The 21,802-nt window shown below is 43.1% G+C and overlaps 1 protein-coding gene across 2 annotated transcripts in view; it reads left to right on the top strand.

The window, feature by feature from the left end:
• Positions 1–3,968: 3,968 nt before the first annotated feature.
• The window catches only part of AMDHD2 (amidohydrolase domain containing 2), a 52,056-nt gene continuing 34,222 nt past the window's right edge, over positions 3,969–21,802 (top strand). The window contains exons 1-3 of one of the 2 annotated variants that reach the window (XM_089682966.1): positions 4,002–4,147; positions 4,392–4,516; positions 15,221–15,357. In XM_089682966.1, coding sequence (XP_089539092.1) covers positions 4,434–4,516; positions 15,221–15,357 — 220 coding nt within the window. In that variant the 5' untranslated portion in view covers positions 4,002–4,147; positions 4,392–4,433. Of the gene's footprint in view, positions 4,148–4,391; positions 4,517–15,220; positions 15,358–21,802 lie in introns of both variants that reach the window. The other variant, XM_089682957.1, reaches the window with a different exon arrangement.

Genomic DNA, 21,802 nt, shown 5'->3' with positions numbered 1-21,802 from the left:
GTACACCCAACATTAGAGGTGATTTATTCTTCCAAAGCAAATACACCTTTGCACACTGGTACTGACTAGTGTTCCAGTGTGTCTCATTTTCTCTCCCTTACTCTGCTAATGTGACCCCAGTGCTGATGGAGAGGGGCAGGGGAGGGCTGAACAATGATGATGTACATGCATCCGACATCCTCCTTATCAACTGATGATGTCATTGGTTGCTAGGATGCTGGCAGCTAGAAGGTCATAAACGTGCACAATGAAAACCTGTGGCGTTGTGTACAATTTGTGGGCATTTTGCTATGACACTCCTGACGAAGCCTGAAGGCACCCCTGAAGAAGCCTAAAGGCATCCCAGAGTGCCTGGGCACCCTGGTTGAGAAAGGCTGCTCTACACCATTGTAACTTCTTATCAAGCCACAAGGTGAGAGGCTGCCACAGGGGGTTGATTTGTGTAAAAAAAATTGTGAACACAGGCACCACATGACTGTGTCATTTCCGCACCACCACCTCAAGTTAAAAAGTGGATGTTGACCCTGGATAATGGCTGAGCAGCGATGGTGCCGTCCTTCTGATATGGAAAGCAAATTCGCACCCGACCATCCACATGATGTAAATGTGATTCATCAGACCAGGCCACCTTCTTCTATTGCTCCGTGGTCCAGTTCTGATGTTCACGTAGTCACATGTAGGTGCTTTTGGCGGTGAGCATGGGCACCCTGACCAGTCGGCATCTGCACAGCCCCATACACAACAAACTGCGATGCACTGCGTGCTCTGATACCTTTCTATCAGTACCAGCATTACCTTTTCAGCAATTGGAGTTGCAGGATCAGACTACACAATTCAGCATTCGCTCCTCATGTATTGTACTCACAAAATGACAATACAGTCAAAGGCACATCATAAAAGAGCCTTGAGGAAGAGGCAACTCCTTGAAGCGCGTTAGCTGTTGGAAGTCCAGAATTCCCATTGTGGACAGACACGTAGTGGGGATTGGACAGAGCTGTTCTTTTATGAAGTGCCTTTGACTGTATTGTCATTTTGTGAGTACAATACCTACTTTTATCATTTATTAAATACATTTTTAAGGTAATGCACTAGGTCGGTGCACCCTCTGTTTGTTTTTCTCTACTTAGTACATTCAATAATGTATGTGCATATTCCACTGCCCTTTTTTTAGGGATGCTATTAATAATATTACTAATATTAATAATAACGTGTGTGTTCAGATTCCACAGTCCTTTTATCATGTTAAATTAACATGAGAATAAAAATATCAGTAATAGTAGGGTAGCGCCCTCTAGCTTAGGTAGGGTTTTTTATGGTTAGTTTGAGGCTTGCTAGAAACCTGGGTATAAGTCAGCCTGGGAGTGAGTCAGCAAGGTCACTTCAGGTTAGGCTGGGAGGCTGTACAGATAAGGGCTTCTGGAGCCCTTCCACTCTTCTAGAAACTTCTGGCACTTTCAGCAGGGCGGAGGAGGGGAGGAGGAGGCCTAGATTTGCATGTTTGAGGGAACCTGGACAATCCCCAGGCAGGGGGCCTGGCATGATGGCTAGGACGACCCTTAAATGTGAGAGATCCTAATCAGTAAGAGGTAGTTGGAGTCGGATGGAAGATGGAGTGAGGAAGGAGTTGCTGGCGTGGAGCCTGGGAGGTGGCCCCAGAGGAGTGGGGCCTGCCCATAGACTGCAGCTGTGCAGAAGGACCTCCACTGTCCCGTAGTCTACTTAGGAGACACAGCCTGTCAGCAGGGAAGGAGCCAGCCCTGCATAAGGCCTGAAAGCAGCTGCAACCCATTAAGCTACAGGAACAGGACAGTGTGCATACTCCTACACCCCCTGGGCCAAAGAATGCAGAGGGCGGTCAGGTGCAATACCCTACTAGTTCTCCCTGGGACTACTTCATCTATAGATCTTGGAATTCCTTGCTCAAGGACACTCTCAAGACAGCCAGGTGGAGGAGGAGATTTCATCTGGAGTCTGAGGAGGTTCACTAAGGGGACCAAGTGCTCCTTGCAAAGACTGTGTGCTGCTGATTTTTTTCCTTTTTGCTAAGAAGATTGTCCTCCAAAGTTGTACAGTTCCATTGGGCATACCATATACCCCTAGACCCCATCCACGTTGTTAACCCCCCAATAAAACAAAAAAAAACAAGCACAAGGACTGTTTTATTGACTTTGGATGAAAGTGTGGAGAATGCGTGTTGCCAGGATGTGCAGAGCTGAAGGGGACCCAAAAACTCAGCGGCCCTCGAGAGGGTACAGTTACAGTAGTAATAATAATAATCATGTGTGTGCAGATTCTGCTACCTTTTCATGTTGGATTAAGATGAGAATAAAATAATAATATTAAAAATAATAATAATATGTGTGCGCAGATTTCTTTGACCTTTTTCGTGTTGGATTCAGATGAGAATATTAATAATGATACTAAGAATATTATTAATATTAATATGAATAATAATAATAATAGTACTACGTGTGTGCAGATTTCACTGTCCTTTTTCATCTTGGATTAAGAAGAGAATAACATTAATAACAGTATTTATCATCTGTGTGCAGATTCTGCCACCTTTTTACCTGTTGAATTAAGATGAGAAGGATAATAACAAAAATAAAAATAGTAATAATAACAACAATAATATTGTGTTTGCAGATTTTGCTGTTCTTTTTCACGTTGGATTAATATGAAAATAATAATAATAAGAAGAAGACGACATGTGCATATTCCACTGCTCTTTTTTATTTTAGAATAAAAGGGGTTGTTTAATAATAATAATAATAATAATAATAATAATAATATTAGTAATAATAATAATGTGTGTGATCAGATTCAACAGCCCTTTTATCATTTTAGATTAAAATGAGAATAATAATAACAGTAATAGTCGTAATAATAATAATCGTGTGTGTGCAGATTCTATTACCTTTTTTCATGATGGATTAAGGTGAGAATAATAATAATATTAGTAATAATAATAATCATGTGTGTGCGGATTTCCCTGCCCTTTTTCATGTTGGATTGGGATAATAAAATGGGAATAATAATAATAATAATAATCATGTGTGTGCAGATTTCCCTGCCCTTTTTCACGCTGGATCGATATAATAAAATGGGAATAATAATAATAATCATGTGTGTGCGGATTTCCCTGCCCTTTTTCACGTTGGATTGGTATAATAAAATGGAAATAACAATAATAATCATGTGTGTGCAGATTCTATTACCTTTTTTCATGTTGGATTAATGTGAGAATAATAATAATAATAATATTAGTAATAATAATAATATGTGTGTGCGGATTTCCCTGCCCTTTTTCATGTTGGATTGGTATAATAAAATGGGAATAATAATAATAATAATAATCATGTGTGTGCAGATTTCCCTGCCCTTTTTCATGTTGAATTGGAATAATAAAATGGGAATAATAATAATAATAATCGTGAGTGTGGGGATTTCCCTGCCCCTTTTTATGTTGAATTGAAATAATAAAATGGTAATAATAATAATAATAATGTGTGTGTGCAGATTTTGGTGCCCTTTTTCATGTTGGATTAGGATGAAAATAACAAAAAAATAAAAATAAAAAAAATAATAATTGTGTGCAGATTCTGCTGTCCTGTCTGTATTCAGAATTTTCAGAGTTTGCCCTCATGTGGTTAAAACTGAAATGACACCCCATTAAACCCCCCTCCTTCCTGAACCCATCCTCCTGTCATTTCCCTCCTTACACATATACAGCATGTGCTGAAAAAAGTACATTTCAAACAGAAGGACAGTTTTCCCAAAACAAATAAGAATAAAGAAACCAGCCTTGGTTCAAACACATGTCTAAATGAACGCCTATACTAAAAAAATAAATAGTTTCTGCTACTGTGACCTTCCCAAGATGGCCGATGTGCCACCCCCAACATGGCTACTGCAGCCGGATGGGTCACATGATGAGGGCAGGGCCCATCCTGTCATGTGACTGTGGCTCATGTGACTGTTGTGTAGTGAATGGGGAGAGGAGGGTGGATGGATGAAGTGAGCAGTGCTGAGTATCAGTGCTGAGTGTCAGTGCTGGGGTAGGGATGCCTTCCAATAAGTCAGTGTCTGATGCCCCCATCACCCAGTTCAGGAACTGCAGGATCCTCAGGGAGCACAGACTGCAGTGGTGAGTACCCAGGAAGATCACGCTCTCCTGTGACCTGGCCTTCTTGTATCTGTGTATGGAGGGAAGGTGTAGGATGGTTGGTATAGAAGTCTAGAAACATTGGGCTCATCTACTAAGTTTCACCCTTTGCCTATTCACAAAAATATACATCTAAACTCTGACTGAATGGTATTTAGTTTACTAAAGTACTGCGTATTATAAACAATCTCCACCTATGTCTTCACCTTTCTATTTTTCATCCTAGTGCTGATCTCCTGCAGTCTCTTTGCAGCCGCTTCCTGTCTGCATGCACTCCAGCAATGGCTGCATGGCGTTTCCCATGCTGGGTATCATGATGGTGACAACAACGGACCGTGCCTGCAGAGTGTGGTTGGTTTACTAAAGGAAAAGCGGTTCTTCACTTTGCAGGGAAATTTCTCCAGCGCTTAGGATTATGATGAGCCTTTTCCCTGCCAGATGCTTTTTGTTTTGCGGTTTTTTTTTTTTTTTGCACGCATGTTTAACCGCTTGCCTACTGGCCACTTATACCCCTTCCTTACCAGGCCAATTTTCAGCTTTCAGCGCTGTCGCACTTTGAATGACAATTGTGCGGTCATGCAACATTATACACATATGACATTTTCATAATTTTTTTTCTCATAAATAGAGCTTTCTTTTGGTGGTATTTACTCGCCGCTGGGCGTTTTACTTTTTGCGCTATAAACAAAAAAAAGAGCACAACATTTGAAAAAAAAGTTTCTTTGTTTCTGTTATAAAATTTTGCAAACAGGTAATTTTTCTCCTTCACTGATGTGCGTTGATGAGGCTGCACTGATAGGCAGCACTGATGGGCACGGATAGGCAGCACTGATGATGGGTACTGACTGGCAGCACTGCTGGGCGGCACTGACTGGTGGCACTGCTGGGCACAGGTGGGTGGCATTGCTGGGCAAAGGTGGGCAGCACTGCTGGGCACCGATCATCAGTGCCCTGATCATCAGTGCCGATCCCTGCTCTGACAACTGACAAAACTTCTTGGTATTGCATTCCTCACGCTCGGACAGCGTGAGGAAAGTGCAGCCGAGAACCGGCAATTGCATTTCCCGGTGATCAGTGTGTCATTGGACACGGCTGATCACGTGGTAAAAGGGCGCTGTGATTGGAATTTTACCACATCACGTGATCAGCTGTGTCCAGGGGCTCACTGACCATTTGGAAACACGGGCACTGCCCGAGGGCCCGGGATCAGTAGGGGGCCCCAATGATTGCTTAGCTTTGACATTTAGGGCTGAGCTACAAACTGCTAAAGAAGAGCAGAAACATAATGAAGTACAATACTGTAAGTTGCTAGCAGCCATTTGGAAACTCAGGGACTGCCTGAGGGCCCGGAGTCAGTAGGGGGCCCCATGAGATGCCCCTGGTTCCTTCTTCATAGACTTTTTTGAGTTTGGGCAAGGACACAGGGGCCCCATGATCCCCTATTGCCCGGGGGCCCTATGAGTTGTCAGTCCGCCCCTGGCTGTGTCTGTAGGACACAGCGATCACGGAGATCGCCAGGGGCGCGCAGGAGAGTGCATTCTGGGAGGACATCATATGACGCCCTCTCAGAACTGGCCGGCCACAGTGCAGCCGTCATTCGGCTATCTGCGATCAGCAACTAGTTAAAAAATCCTTTTAGACCAAAGCAGACACCCTAGAGAATAAAATAGTGGTAGTTGCAATTTTTTATGTCACATGATATATTACTGCAAAGGTTTAGGAAATGCTAAAATTTCAGTAAAAAATGTCCTTAAGGTATTTTTAGGGCACACAAACACAATAAATGGCCCGTTTTTGATAAAATATGAAGGATGAGGTTGCACCGAGTAAATAGATACCAAACCTTAATTTGTGTGTGTCATTGAAATAGTGACAAACGTCAGTACCCTTTATTTCCCATAGGTGACGCTTTAAAAGCCCCCTATAGGTCATCAGTTTGGTGTTACGGAGGAGGTGCTAGAATTATTGCTCTCATTCTGGAGAGATATGTTAGGGCTGGTGCCCACCATAGAAATGTAGTCTGGATCAGGGGCGGACTGACAACTCATGGGGCCCCCGGGCAATAGGGGATCATGGGGCCCCTGTGTCCTTGCCCAAACTTATAAAAGCCTATGAAAAAGGTACCAGGGGCATCTCATGGGGCCCCCTACTGACCCCGGGCCCTCGGGCAATGCCCGAGTTTCCAAATGGTCAGTCCACCCCTGGTCTGGATGTGTTTCTGAATGTGCATTTTTGATGCATTCCAGATGCTTTTTTTCCCCCCCCTCTGTTTTTGGGTCATTTAGGGTCCAGTGTGTTTTTGATGTGTTCCAGTGCGTTTTTTATGTGTTTTACCACGTTCCAGTACAGTTCTGTGCAGAAAAATGCAACCTGCTCTACTTTTTTTTTTTTTCCTAGAATCGGAGCGCACTGGAACTGCAAGCACTGGTGTAAACCATGCCATTGACAACCATTTTACTTACTTTCTGTGCATGTTGGATGCAGAAAAACACACACTGGAACACATGTAGTGTGAACCAGTCCTAACATGTATCGCAATTGATGTTTTCATACGTAGGCACTCCTGACATATGCGTTTACATTTGCATGGGTGAGGGGGGGCCTCAACAATTTTTGGGGGGGTGGCTTTACGTGCTTGAGTAAAAGTTTATTTTATTACAATTTAAAAAAATATATTTTTTTACCTACTTTTTTGTTTTCATCACAGGAGACTTTTTGGAGTCATTTATTGTGTTTATGTGCCCTCAAAATTATTTACTGAAATTTTGTGGTGATTTTTTGGTAACAGGGTCTCTTTATAGAGGCATACAGGGTGTAAAGATGGAAAATTGTATCATACTTAACGTAATTTTCCCCTCCTGACGCCAATCCATGGCAGCATACATGTGATATATCTCCACCCCTATATCCACCCACAGAACCTGTGTATATCTATAAACGTCTGATTGAGAGCAACCTCCCCCATTCTCTGTACAATCAAGATCAAACAAGGGAGGGTTCGTATGATGCCATGGATTGGCGTCAGGAAAATATGATACAATTTTCTGTTTTTCTGACGCCAACATGGCAGCATACTGTACATGTGATAAATAACTAGCTAAACAGGGAGGGCTAAAATGTATAATCAAACTGCATTACAATGGACTTGATAGCCTAGACTACCATTCTGTTGAAGTCCATTGACGTATAAACCCCTGGATCTTCCCTGTAGCGCCTGAGGCAGGTGCACTGTGGTAACTAGCCTGCTGCTTTGCAATAGTCTTCATAGACACTTTGCATGAGCTGCTCTCTAGATGGACCTGGCTGAATACGCCTCTACCACTTCTGGAGGCTCTTGCCTGGCTGCACTGTTTTCAGGATGACCTTGACACTCCGAGATGACAAGGTTTACTGCAGCTTCCTCTGAATTTGCCTGATGGAAACACGAACAGACCCCCAGAGGATTTAAACTAGGAAGCAGCTTGAAGGTAGGCATCTTGGATACCTGGTACATCCATCTTGTGTAGGTTAGGTACCATCTGTGCCAGAAAGGATGGAATCACCAATTTGTAAGATGAAAACTGAAGCCACCTAGGGACAAAAGGTGCTCGAGGGGCATAGGCCCCAACATGTTCAGAAGAAAGAAGATGTAGGACTCTGTAGCTTGCAGCACTTGCAGATCCAAACCTCTGCCCCCTGAAGGTATTGAGAGACACTGCTTTGAGTGATGTCCTACTGAAGACTCCTTTCTATTGGTGCAAACAGAGACCTGGCAAGGAAATCCAGTGTCAGAATAAAATCCCACAGGGGAAATGTTTTTCCTCCTCAGGGCAAAGTCTCAGGACCAACCTCCTGAAACGTTCCCCTGGCAGCTCACAGGCTCATATTCCCTGATGAAGCTGAAATGGCTGAAATTTGAGCCCTTACAGAACCAGGCTGGGCCCAAAATCCAGATCTGTGTGAGAAAATTATAGCTAGGATCAAAATCCTGCTCAGCTGCAAAGACTGTGAATTTGTTCCAGACTTCGGAGTAAATGACATTTGTTCACAGCCTTCTTGAAATCCTGCAGGATTTACCACTGAAAGAGGATGGCCCTAATCCTTCAATCCTACCCTCTCAATTTCTAATCCGTCCTGGGCCAGGTGTTGTGGAAACACTGGTAGTTGACGTGCTTGATCCGGACTCCAGTTCCATGGCTAGGGTAAAACCCAGACTTGCAGGCTAATTGGCATGCGTGTTATCACAGTGATACTCTCGGACAACAGTCCCCCCTGGAACTTCATGACCAAAGGCAGTAGAGGAAAGCCGTTTGCTAGGCAACTATTCCTTGGCTTAGTAAGCGTCCATTTCCTCCACCAATGGGTGAGGGTAGCATGAGAGGCACCTTGTGAAAGGATGGTGATGCAAACAGGATCAACTGAGGGAGGCCCCATGCTGGAGTGATATGGGCAAGATCTTTTCAATTAAAGACCCATTCATTGGGAACCAAAAACACCTGGCACCACAGCCCATTTTGGCATCCTGGGTGTCCGCATCCTCTGAAGATTACATTTGGTCATGGACATAATAGTTCCACTTCCATTGGAACCTGCTCTTGAGTTTTTTTCTAAATGCATGACACTGCTGCTGTGGTAACATCATGCAGAATAACCAGTCAAGCCTGAATGCGAGGTGACAGTACACATAGTAAATGCAAGTGGCGATCCGCCCTGCAGCATAGGCATCAAAGGTGACAATAGTCCGAGATAATGAACCTATCATACGGGATCGAGTGATCCCCTGTCACACCCATACCCAGAGACTCCTGCACATCGGAGGAGAAGCACTTTGAATCAGCTCAAGTGCCAACTTCTGTATTGTAAAAAGGAAATTCTTTGGAATGACCAGAGAATCCAGTGTGCCCAAGGTATCGTAAGGATGCAAGACATCAATGTTTCCAGGAGACTCCTGAATTGGGAAGCTTGACAAAACTGACAGATACCACTTCCGAAGAGCCTCCCTGCTCCTTGGCCTATTCTGAGAAGGAGCAGAAAAGTACTTGTTCGAGCATTGAACTGGGCTTCCGTATGGATGACTAGATGTATCTGCTCTCACTGTTTTGACACCTCCAATCAAGCCAAAACATCTCAGGCTGGCCGGATGAAAATCCCTTTTGACCTAGTAGATGATCTGGGCTCTGAGCCAACATTAGAATACCATCCAAGTAATGATGGATACAAAGCACCCCATTTCCTTAGAGGGGCTACACAGAGATTAGGACCTTCGCAAAGATCATCTGTGAGGTGGAGCGCCACGAAGGAAGGTATGGAAACTGGAATTGTCAATCCCCCCCACTGAGACTCAGTTTCTTTAAACGTTGAGTTTACAGAAACTGAGTCTCAGTGGGGGGGATTGACAATTCCAGTTTCCATACCTTCCTTCGTGGCTCTCCACCTCACAGATGATCTTTACGAAGGTCCTAATCTCTGTGTAGCCCCTCTAAGGAAATGGGGTGCTTTGTACATCAATCATATGACTACAAAGGGCATTGATTCTAAGTCCGCCCTCACAGAATGTATTCTCTTCTGTGTTTGTACAAAGAAGACTGAAGATTCAACTGGTGTTGAACCAGTTGAATCTTCAGTCTTCTTTGTACAAACACAGAAGAGAATACATTCTGTGAGGGCGGACTTAGAATCAATGCCCTTTGTAGTCATATGATTGATGTACTGAAAGAGGACATCCACCTCTTGAGCAGAAAATGTTACTCGGGTCTGGATGAAAAATAATTCTAGAGGGCAATGTCTGAACCACCAAAAGTAACCGAGTTTTACCATAGAAGGCACCCACGGATCCCAAAAATGGGCTTTACCATCTGTGCACCGAATTCGCCACACTAGGCTGGGGGAAGGGGGGGGGTGATTCCTCTCAACAAAACTCCTGTAAGGTTGAAAGAAACGAGATGGACCATGGCTGTTCTTTCTTCAGAAAGGTGCCTTTGCACACTCTTCCACCAGCTCTTGAAGTTTCTCATTATGGCGAAATATTGTGGAGTCTTGAAATGTAAAGTGGGTCAAGCTAGCCGGGAGAACTCACCTGAGCCTTGACCGCCTATGAACAGGAAGGCCAAACTAACTATTGACAGCTCTTGAAATAGTGCTTAGTGTACGGATGCTGATTGGTATACAGAGCTGCCTGTCAAACATGAGCATTAGGGCTTGTTTGCATGTGCAGATAACATAGCTGCTCCTCTGAAAACTGGTCCCATGTAGTCGCTTTTCATAGGACATTTAACAGTGTAGTATTATCCATATCTTTGCAGTAGAGTGCAGTGCTGTAATGTGTGTTACTGCAGTGCATGTTAAGTGCGTTAGCATGTGGCCATGCCATTAACTTCAACAGAGAAGTGGTGTTTTCCTCCTGGATAGGGTATAATTTTGCAACTGCTTACTAATGAAAAACTTTATACCACTAATGCCACTCCTCTTGAAACAATCTCTTTATCCTTCCTTTCATTGGGAAGAGTTAAAGGCTGTGCCTTGAAAACGTGAAGTATGTTCTGACTTCGAAAGGCAGTCATCTGGGTCATCCCGTTCTGGGCCTGCTACCTTAATGAATGACTGGACTCAAGAGACACTTGAACCCTGCTTAGCCTTTTCAAGGAGGATGATTGACCTTCTTCTACCTCTGGTGAAGCCAGGTGCAAGGCAAAAGTGAATGGCTTGGATAAAGGTGCCTCCAGAGTCAGGAATAAAGATGGCTATGATGGACTTGGGGCCTCCTTGGTAAGGAGGGCCATGGTGCCCTGTACTGCTGTGCAGGGCTGCATCCTTGATGTTGTGCCCGGAGTCTGCTGGCATAAGTGGTTGGAGAACTTGGAGGATCATTAACTATTTGTCCATGAAGGACCATGACTTGCTGGATCCCAGCCTCCTTTGTCCTTAGAGAGGTTTCAAATGGCAATATGATCAGACATGTTAGTATGGTGTTAAGTCCAAGTGCTCAGCACTCTCTCCTTTGTCACTCTTAGAGCTCAGGGCAGAGATGCCAACACTCACAACTTTATGTGCATCCTGGGGCTGGAAGAGCCACTGGAGTTGTCATGCCATGGCAACACTATTTTAGCTTGACCTTAGGGATTGTTCACACTATAGAAACGCAGACCAGATGTGCTCCAGATGCGTTTTTGCATGCGCATTTTTGAAGCGTTTTTGGCACGTTCCAGTGCGTTTTTGACGTGTCCCAGTGCATTTGTTTTATGCGTTCCATTGCGTTTTTTTTCCCCTCTCTATTGCTTCAATTGAAATAGGGACACGTGTTGCAGTGCGTTTTTGGTGCGTTTTTGTACGTTCCTGTGCACCTTACCGCGTTCTAGTACAGTTCTGTGTAGAAAAAAATGTAGCCTGTTCAACTTCTTTTTCTGCATCTGGAACTGCAATCACTGATGTGAACTATGACATTGACAACCATATAACTTTCTGTGTGATCCTGCTCAGGTGTGTAGAGAAACACATGCAGAATGGACTGCAGCAAACAAACACCAGCTCAGGTGTTCTGACGTCTCTGGTTGGAGAACTCCTCAGCCCGAAAAGAACACCCGAAGGGGCTTCCCACCTTGTTGGTGCATTTAGCAACCTAAGATACAGGACTGCGCCTGAGAGAGGCTGAACCCAGACGGACTCCGACTCAGTCGGCTGGTAGGGACTTATCGCAACACCACGGTCTTGCAGGTGGAGATCTTGAGGACAACAAGGAGAATGGGGGAGGTTCCTCTCAGTCAGATTTTTTGCACATGATTGGATGATGGAAGTCAGCAAAGCTTCTCCTCATTCATTAAACTCTGGGGAAAATTTCCTTGCAAAGAGAGCAGTCTGTTTGCTTTTACTAAATCAACCCCAGTGTGACTCAAAAAGGCCATTTGTAGTCTTAATCACAGGTCTGCATGACAAGGTGACAATGCAGGAACACAACTAGGAGACAGGACAGAACGTTGTCACCCCATAACAGGAAGTGTCTGTACAGGGACCTTTGTGGCAAGATCACCAGGTATTATTTTAATGAAAGCTGCAGATTTAAAAAAGATTGAGAGTAACTTTTGAATTACTTTAAAATGTGTATGAGATTTTCGGGCGTGGACTTTATAGGTTGTTTACTTGACTAAGTGAAAAATGTATTTGATGGACACAGCCGGTGACAGATTACAGCGCTGCATGTCCACGCGGCCGCATGAGCGGCTCCTTCTGACAGGATGTAATTTGACACCCAGTCACGAGGAGTGTCCCGCCCGGCCTATAGCAGATTGATGGTGTTAATGTGCTTCTTCTTCAGCCACCCCATTCACAACCCATCTTCAGTGTTCTGCCTGAGGGAAGAAGATTCTCATCCAAGATGTCACAATATATGGCACCATCCATTGGCCCCTCAATGCGGCAAAGCCAGACTGTACCTTTAGCAGAGAAGTAGCCCCAAAGCATAATGTTTCCACCTCTGTGCTTGACTGTAGGAATGGTGTTCTTCGGGTCATAGTCAGCATTTTTCTTCCTTCAAACACAGCGAGTCGCGTTAATGCCAAAGAGCTCAATTTTGGTCTCATCTGACCACAGCACTTTCTCCCAATCCTTCTCTGAAACGTTTAGATGTTCATTGGCAAACTTCAGACGAGCCTGTACATGTGCCTTCTTGAGGAGGGGGACCTTGCGGGCTCTGCAGAATTTCAATCCATGGTGGTGTATTACCAATGGTTTGTTTGGTGACTGTGGTCCCGACTGTCTTGAGATCATTTACAAGCTCCTCCCATGTAGGTCTGGGCTGATCCCTCACTTTTCTCATGATCATCCTTACCCCATGAGGCGCAATCTTGCATGGAGCTCCAGACCAAGGGCAAGTGATGGTTATTTTGTATTTCTTCCATTTGTGAAGAATCGCTCCAACAGTTGTCTCCTTCTCACCAAGCTTCTTGCTGATGGTCTTGTAGCCCATTCCAGCCTTGTGCAGATCTACAATCTTGTCCGTGACCTCCTTTGGCAGCTCTTTGGTCTTGTGCATGTTGGTGAGGAAGAATGAGATTCTGTGGACAGGTGTCTTTTATACACATAACGAGTTGCCGTTAGGAGCACCTACTTAAATTGACCGGACTAATCTGTGTACCACATGAGCACATAGCCAGTCTGTGGGAGCCAGAATGATTGGTTGGTAGGGGATCAAATACCTATTTTACTCCGTGAACTGCAACTCAATTTATAACATTGGTATCGTGTTTTTTTCTGGATTTTTGATTGATATTCTGTCTCTATCATTTAAAATACACCTATGATAAAAATTGTAGACCCTTCATTTCTTTGTAAGTGGGCAAACGTACAAAATCTGCAGGGGATCAAATATTTATATCCCCACTGTAAATGCTGGGGAGGAATACATCAAAATTAACCTGTTGCCTTCCCTGCATAGGTAAAGCACAGGTTTTCTTTACAACAAATATCCCAAAAAGGATAAAAATGCAAATAAATATTATTTTGATGCTTATAATTGTATTTATCAAAGAGTTCTGCATAACCTAGTCTAAATATTGATATCAAGAGTTTTTCTTAAAATGATAGGCTGTATTCTATAAAACGACTTCAGTTAGACTTACTGGTATTGGTATTAACAGGAATCCTCCAGGACAGCTACCTGAAAGATGACTGGCTCCACTTTCAACAGGAAATCCAAACCAAAAAGTGATTAAAAACCCCTCCTATCCACCTCGTCCTCAGTTAACATAAAAGTAAGGACCATCACCAACATGCAGTTGGGGAAACATGATACCGACAAGCCAGCACACTAAAAGAAGAAACAATGGGTGAAAATATAGACACTGTCCTGGAAGATTCCTGAAAATACTGTTACCGGTTCTCTTATTGTAGTTTTACCATTATCATTTTCTAGGACAGCTTCCTGAGAGGACAAACAATTAACTTTCCTACCTTAGAGAGGGACAACACCCTTTCTTCTGAAGGCCAAATCTTGGTTGTATAACAATTCTGTTCTGTAGATACATCTTGCTGCTGATTACAAAAGTGAAAGAACACATCCCTGTGCATCCTTTAGATGTGCATGTTCCAGAGCGGGACGTGGCCACTGGATGTTGTAAACTTTAGCTAGGCAGTCTGCACATCAGTTACTTGATTACATTCAGTCAGACCTGCTTCTGGAATAGTGATCAAGCAACTGATAAGCACAGGTAAAGTCTGAAACATCCAGTGGCCAGCAGGAAGGAGCATGCTTGTCTAAAGGGTCATCATTTAAAAAAACACTTGTGCTCTCAGTGCATCTGAATGGGTGGCTACAAAGGAAGATATTGAGAGAGCAGGATACATTATAAACACAGACCTAAAGGACATTAATGCATATGGAGATCTCTGGAATGATTCTTAAGGTGTTTATAGGGACTAAATGTACACATTGTTTTAAACCAGCAGAATTAAACAACTGGGGATTGAATCTTGAAGCATATACTATATGTAGTTTTGGGGGGGATTTTCACTTAAGTTACACTTTAGATCCCAGGAAAGTGTAGTAGTAACAATTCTTGGCTTGTAGCAGACTCTGGCTATAAGGAATCTCTTGACTGGAGATCCTCTATGAGTCTAGTTTCCAAAATTACAGAGGGAGGACGGGGAGATGGAGGGGATTTTAATCACTTTTTGGTTTGTGTTCCATGTTGAAGATGTTGTCAATCATCTCTTGTGTAGCCATCCTGGAATATGGTTGTTGGAGATCTGGTTATCGCAGAATGGATACTTCATTGTATATGAGTGTATGTCTTGAACAGTAGAAGCTGAAAAGAAAAAGAGAACCATTAGTTGTTTTCAAAGATGTACAATTAAATTGTTAGCCTCATCTTCTTTTACCACCTAGTGAGTTGCGGATCCAGAACAAGCATGCATCCAGTGATGTTGGTCCTGATTGCTTGTTCCAGCTCAGATACTTGCAATCTAGAGATGGAAGAATAATGGCCCTGATATTTACACCTTTAAAATCAAGTTGGTGGAGGCAACTTCCATATTTTTTCTGGCAGCTTTCTTTTGAAGTTTCACATCTGTTCTTAACTTTTGTAGGGAGGATCTATGGGTGCGACAAGGGAGGATCCTCAATCCCGAAAAGCTTTTCTTTGATGAGAAAGGGGCAGCTGATGTCAAGGTGGACTGTCATGGGAGAATCCTTGCCCCAGGATTTATTGACACACAGATCAATGGTAAGACATTCATATCTAGTAGAATATCTGATCTGCTTGTCTGCAGTAAGAGAATTGTGATGCTCTTGTAGGCCCGAATGGCCAGTTTTAAAGAGAAATTATAATAGTTTTATGTTATTTTGTTATATTTAGTCATTTTCTTTTTTTTAACTTGAAACATACTTTTTTTATTGAGTTTAGAAAAAAAAATAATGGGAGATTACAAAATGCACAATACGGGTATCCGTAAGATTACCATAACAATGAAGAAAAATCTCCCAGACGGGCGGACTGACCATTTGGAAACTCGGGCACTGCCCAAGGACCCGGGGTCAGTAGGGGGCCCCATGACATGCTCCTGGTACCTTTTTCATAGGCTTTTTTGAGTTTGGGCAAGGACACAGGGGCCCCATGATCCCCTATTGCCCGGGGGCCCCATGAGTTGTCAGTCCGCCCCTGCTCCCAGGTGCATACACTGCAGCAGTTAGTTATACATTGGTTAACAAGCAAGTAAATAACAAATCTAGATGTTTATTACCCATAGGAATAGTCACCTAAGTGGGGTATGTGCCCAGAAAGCCTGGAGAGCATCAAAAAACAAACATGACTAACAGACATAAGACAAAAATTCCATGCATTACAGACCCGAAGTCTTATCTCCATGGAATGTCCAATCTCATCTTAGACTAGGGAATTTGAGAGAAGCAATTGATAGACTAGAAGACCTAGTAAGGGTGAATAGGGGAAGAAGGTTTAGTAGAGGCACATCCAGTTCTGTTGTTAGAAACCACAGGGCCCCATACAGCCAACCCGGCAGGGCCCCCCCCCCCAAAAAAAAACCCCACAGTTTACTATGTTTCAGTTATAAATGAACACAGTGAGTGATCAATACCAACATATTTACCAGAACCTTTTCCTACTCTCCATCTTGAAGGATCCTATTGCATGCTTGCAACTGTTGGTGTGAAGCCAGCAGCACTGCTGGGGTGGGGGCACACAGTGGGGCCTGGGCAGCAGGGTGAAACGTATGGTGCACTGGGATGGTGATGGGTGTTGCGGGGGGGGGGCAATTACTGGAAACAATCCCCTGTATGGTTCTTTCTGCAGAGGCTGAAAGCCAGCAGGAGGGAGAGGAGAAGCCAGCTTTCAGCTGCTGCAGAGAGAGCCATACAGAGGTTGGTTCCAGTAATTGCCCCACCACCGTGCTGATCACCCTCCCGGATCACATCTGATTCACCCAGCTGTCTAGGCCCCCTTGCTGGCCTGGGCCCTGTACAGGAGGACTGGTGGTACCCCCTTATCCACGGCCCTGGGCACATCATATACACATGGTGGAAGATTGTAACCAGCGAGCCCATTATTGGGTGGGCATCCTCTGTTAGTCTACAGAAGTTGGTAGTGTGCTATTAATTTCACTTATGCGAGAGTTCAGAGTAGGAATGTCGCCCTCATCCGTCTTCTAGCAATAAGCTTTCTAGCAATTTAAAGGGTTTCAGGTAAAAAGATTTTGGTAAACTTATCTACAGTAGATCGGGGGTGGGATCTAAGCCCAACAAACATGGTTTAGGGAGCAGCATTAATGGAAAGCCCATGTTGTCATGTAGGAACATCACCTGTGCCCAAAATCCCTGAATAATAGGACAGGCCCATTGTAAATGACAGAATGTACCCAGGTGATTAGCACACATAAGGGCTCATGTACACTGCAGCTGATAAACTCACGTTTAGGAGATGTTCAGCATTTTTTTTTAGCAGCCTTTGAACTCTCCCTAATGTTTTCCTATGTGGCCATGTGCACATCTTCGTTTACAGTCGTTTACAGGCATTTGAGTTTACAGTAGTTTTTTTGGTGCAGAAAACTTGCGTTCAGTTAATTTTATCAGCGTTTCAAAAGCAAAACGCTTGTAAACGCTTGTAAACGCAGCAAATCGCATTTATAAGTGTTTGCATTTGAATTTTTTTTAACTCTTCCAGTTCCTGATGCTGTCCAGAGCCTTTTTTCATAATGAACAATGCATGCAAAGCGCTTTCAAGGTACTCAAATGGACAAAACACTGAACACAGGATGTTCTTACCAAGCTTGTCACACATTGTAATGACCAATTCACACCTCAGACCTCTCCCACCCTTGGAAACAAAAGATATGTTCCTGACCATTCACACCTCAATTTCCTCATGAAGACCCCCTGCCAGGTGGCCTTAATAACTCATTCCACCAGACTCCTTTCCCACCCTTGGAAACAAAAGAAATGTTAATGAACAACTCACACCTAAGCTAATCTCAACACATACTGCTGTCTCTGCTTCTACTCTCTGTTTTTCTCTGAAACAGTCTGAAATAGTTAATAATTTACTACTTTTCAGTGCATTCTGGGCATTTGGGAGGTACTCCTGTGCTTATCTTTAAAAAATGCTTCTAAATGCATACGCGCATAAATGCATTATGCAAACACGGCTAAACAGACGTTTTTTAACCGCAGGCGTTTTCCAGCAGTCAGTTTCCAGCATTCACAAGTGTCCCGTGTACATGGGACCTAAGGCATTGAATATGGTGATCTTAGCTATACTGGGCTAACCTAATTGGGTAGAGCTAGTTGCAATGGATTATATACAATTGTGTAAGACGATCTGGCAATCTAGGCGAAACAGCTTTACAAGTGTCTAGGACCTCACTCCAGTCCTTCTCATCCATACTCCCACCTCCGCTTCCCAGAGTGGTTTTAGACCGCAGGCTAAGGTAGTGGCAGCAGGGAAAAGTAGCATGTCACAAAATGTGGAAATTAATTTATGGGGTTCTTTGCTCTGAATCAACTTTTTTAGTCATTTTTAAACTGTTTTGGATTTTTATTTTTAAGCTATTTATACTATCCTTGTGTAGTTTGAATCAGCCTGTGATGAGTCAGCCAGCTAAATTGAGGTCAGGGCTGAGGAATCTGCAGGTGCATTAACTGATACCTCCCCCCACTCTAGAAGCTTAAGAAGTTTCTAGAAGGCAGTAGGTGGGGGTGAGGAGGGGCTGATCTGCATATTCAGGGAACTCTGACCAATCCCCAAGCAGGAGGCTTGGCATGGGGTTAGGGCAGTCCTTCAGTATAGGAGAGCCTGGGAGGGAGTGGGTCAGTGTCGAGTGAAAGGTGGTGTGAGAAGAGTGGAGTGTGGAGCCTGGGAGGGGGCCCAGGGAGGGGTCTACCTGCTGGCAGGAGCTGGGATCTCTGACTCAACCGTCCCCTGAGAGAGAACAGCCTGGGAAGTGGGGAAGGCGCTAGCCCAGCATAAGGCCTGAAGGCAGCCACCAACCCACAAGCTTATGGGAGAGGACTGAGTAATTCTGCACCCCCTGGGCCAGATAAGGGGAGAGGGTAGTCAGGTGGCAAACCCAACTAGCTCCTCATCTGGGGCTGCTTTACTAAAGTGACAGATTCTGGGTCCCCTTACCCAGGGATTCCCTCAGGCAGCTGGGTGAAGAGAAGAATTCATCTGGGGTCTGATGAAGTACACCAGAGAGCTGGAGTGCTCTCAGAAGAAACATTCTTTTTGTCCATAGACTTGTACATAGTTACTGGGGAGTTGTCCTCACAGTTCACAGGCTCCCATGCATCCTTCAATCCTATGCAAGTTCAATACCCCTTAATAAAACTACAAAAACAAGCCTGAGGACTGCTTACTGTCTCGTGTGCAAGTGTGGAGGAAGCAAATGTGTATTGCCTGGCTGTGCAGAACTATAGGGAGACTCAAAACTCAGCAACTCCTAAGGGAGTAGGTCTACACAAATAAGTATTTATCACATGACAAATGGTTTGCAGAGTACCATGGGTTTTATAAAGAGAGAGTACAGACGTAGCTGTATATTTATAGACCGCTGTCTCTGATTGAATATACATTTTTAAGGAGTGCTTTGGCCAGGATATTCCCATATAGATGAAAATATATTTGAAATACATTTAAAAAATATTCTTCCCAAATATATTAACATATATTTGAAATGCTACAGTTTTGGCCATATTCGATATATTTCAAAACATATTTCAATAAATAAGTGTGTGTGTGTGTATGTGTATATATATATATATATATATATATATATATATATATATATATATATATATACAGTTGCAAGAAAAAGTATGTGAACCCCTTGGGATTACGTGGAGTTTTGCATGAATTGGGCATAAAATGTGCTCTGAACGTCATCTAAGTCACAACAATAGAAGAACACAGTCTGCTGAACATAATACTACACAAACATTAGATGTTGCCATGGTTTAATTGCACATAACATGTAAACATTCACAGTGCAGGGAGGAAAAAGTATGTGAACCTTTGGACTTAATAACTGGTTGACCCTCCTTTGGCAGCAATAACCTCAACCAAACGTTTCCTGTAGTTGCAGATCAGACCTGCACAACGATCTGGAGTAATTTTGGACCACTCCTCTTCACAAAACTGTTTCAGTGTAGCAATATTCTTGGGATGTCTGGTGTGAATCGCTCTCTTAAGGTCATGCCACAGCATTTCAATCGGGTTGAGGTCAAGACTCTGACTGGGCAACTCCAGAAGGCGTATTCTGTGCTGTTGCAGCCATTGTTCTGTTGAATTACTTGTATGCTTTGGGTCATTGTCCTGTTGCATCACCCATCCTCTGCGGAGCTTCAGTTGGTGGACAGATGGTCGTACGTTTTCCTGAAAAATGTCTTGATAAACTCTGGAATTCATTTTCCCATCAATGACAACAATCTGTCCAGGCCCTGAGGCAGCAAAGCAGCCCCAAACCATGATGCTCCCTCCGCCATGTTTCACAGTGGGGATGAGGTTTTGATGTTGGTGTGCTGTGCCTTTTTTTCTCCACACATAGTGTTGTGTGTTCTTCCCAAACAACTCAATCTTGGTTTCATCTGTCCACAGTATATTTTGCCAGTAGTGCTGTGGAACATCCAGGTGCTCTTTTGCAAACTTCAAATGTGTTGCAATATTCTTTTTGGACAGCAATGGCTTCCTCCGTGGTGTCCTCCCATGTACTCCATTCTTGTTTAATGTTTTCCTTATTGTAGATGTGTTAACAAAAATGTTAGCATGTGCCAGAGATTTCTGTAGGTCTTTAGCTGACACTCTGGGATTCTTCTTTACCTCATGCAGCATTCTGCGCTGTGCTCTTGCAGTCATTTTTACAGGACGACTACACCTAGGGAGAGTAGCAACAGTGCTAAACTTTCTCCATTTGTAGACAGTCTGTCTTACCGTGGACACATGAACATCAAGGCTTTTGGAGATACTTTTGTAACCCTTTCCAGCTTCATGCAAGTCAACAATTCTTTTTCGTAGGTCTTCTGAGAGCTCTTTTATGCGAGGCATGGTTCACATCAGACAGTGCTTCTTGAAACCAGTAAACCCAAAACAGGTGTGTGTTTTTTAAGGGCAGGACAGCTGTCAGCAACACATCCAATATCATCACACTGATTGGAGTCAAGGTTGGCTCACTCCTGGCTCCAATTAGCTCTGGGGGAAGTCATTAAGCTAGGGACTCACATACTTTTTCCTCCCTGCACTGTGAATGTTTACATGTTATGTGCAATTAAACCATGGCAACATCTAATGTTTGTGTAGTATTATGTTCAGCAGACTGTGTTCTTCTATTGTTGTGACTTAGATGACGTTCAGAGCACATTTTATGCCCAATTCATGCAAAACTCCACGTAATCCCAAGGGGTTCACATACTTTTTCTTGCAACTGTATATATATATATATATATACACACACACACACACACACTGCATGTTGAAATGTGTTTTGATAACAAAATATTTTTTTAAGTAGATTTCAAATATACTGTATGTCTTTAAAAATACAAATCAACATTTTTGGAATGCATTTACAAATATATGTAAAAATATATGTATGTTAAAATTAATTTTTTATATGTTAAAAAAATCTGAAGAATTATTTTTAAAAATATATAATTTTTAAATGTATTCTTCAGATTTTTTTTTAAATATATGTTTACATACATCTGTAAATGCGGTCCAAAAATGTAGATTTGTATTTTTAAAGACATACAGTATATTTGAAATGTATTTTTAAAAATATTTTTCATATATTTTGTAATAAAACCGCATTTGAAGTGTGTGTGTGTGTTTGTGTGTTGGCCAAAATTGTAGCATTTCAAATAAATGTCAATATATTTTTCCTTCCATGTCGGTTGCTCCTCATACTTGAAAGCAGAGAGAAGAAAACAATATTTAAGTGTATATCATTGTAACTAATCAATTGGACATTTCAACTGGAGATCTCTCTTCCTGACTCTGTTTCCGACCACCTAAGTATCACCTTCATCTATTGGATTATCCATGACACAATATAAACCCAACAGGGAGAGTGTATGTCCTTATACTGGCTACAGCAGGTGTACAGACCAGGAACTCAACCCAGTGATCCAACCAATGAAGTCCCAAAGGATGCAAGTAACTCTCA

This window comes from Staurois parvus, unplaced genomic scaffold (genome assembly GCF_062004578.1).
Source record: "Staurois parvus isolate SC_StPar_1 unplaced genomic scaffold, SC_StPar_1.0 ptg000018l, whole genome shotgun sequence".
NCBI classification, from domain to species: Eukaryota; Metazoa; Chordata; class Amphibia; order Anura; family Ranidae; genus Staurois; species Staurois parvus.
The sequence above is the reverse complement of the archived record's forward strand: the minus strand, read 5'-3'. Positions and strand labels throughout refer to the sequence as shown.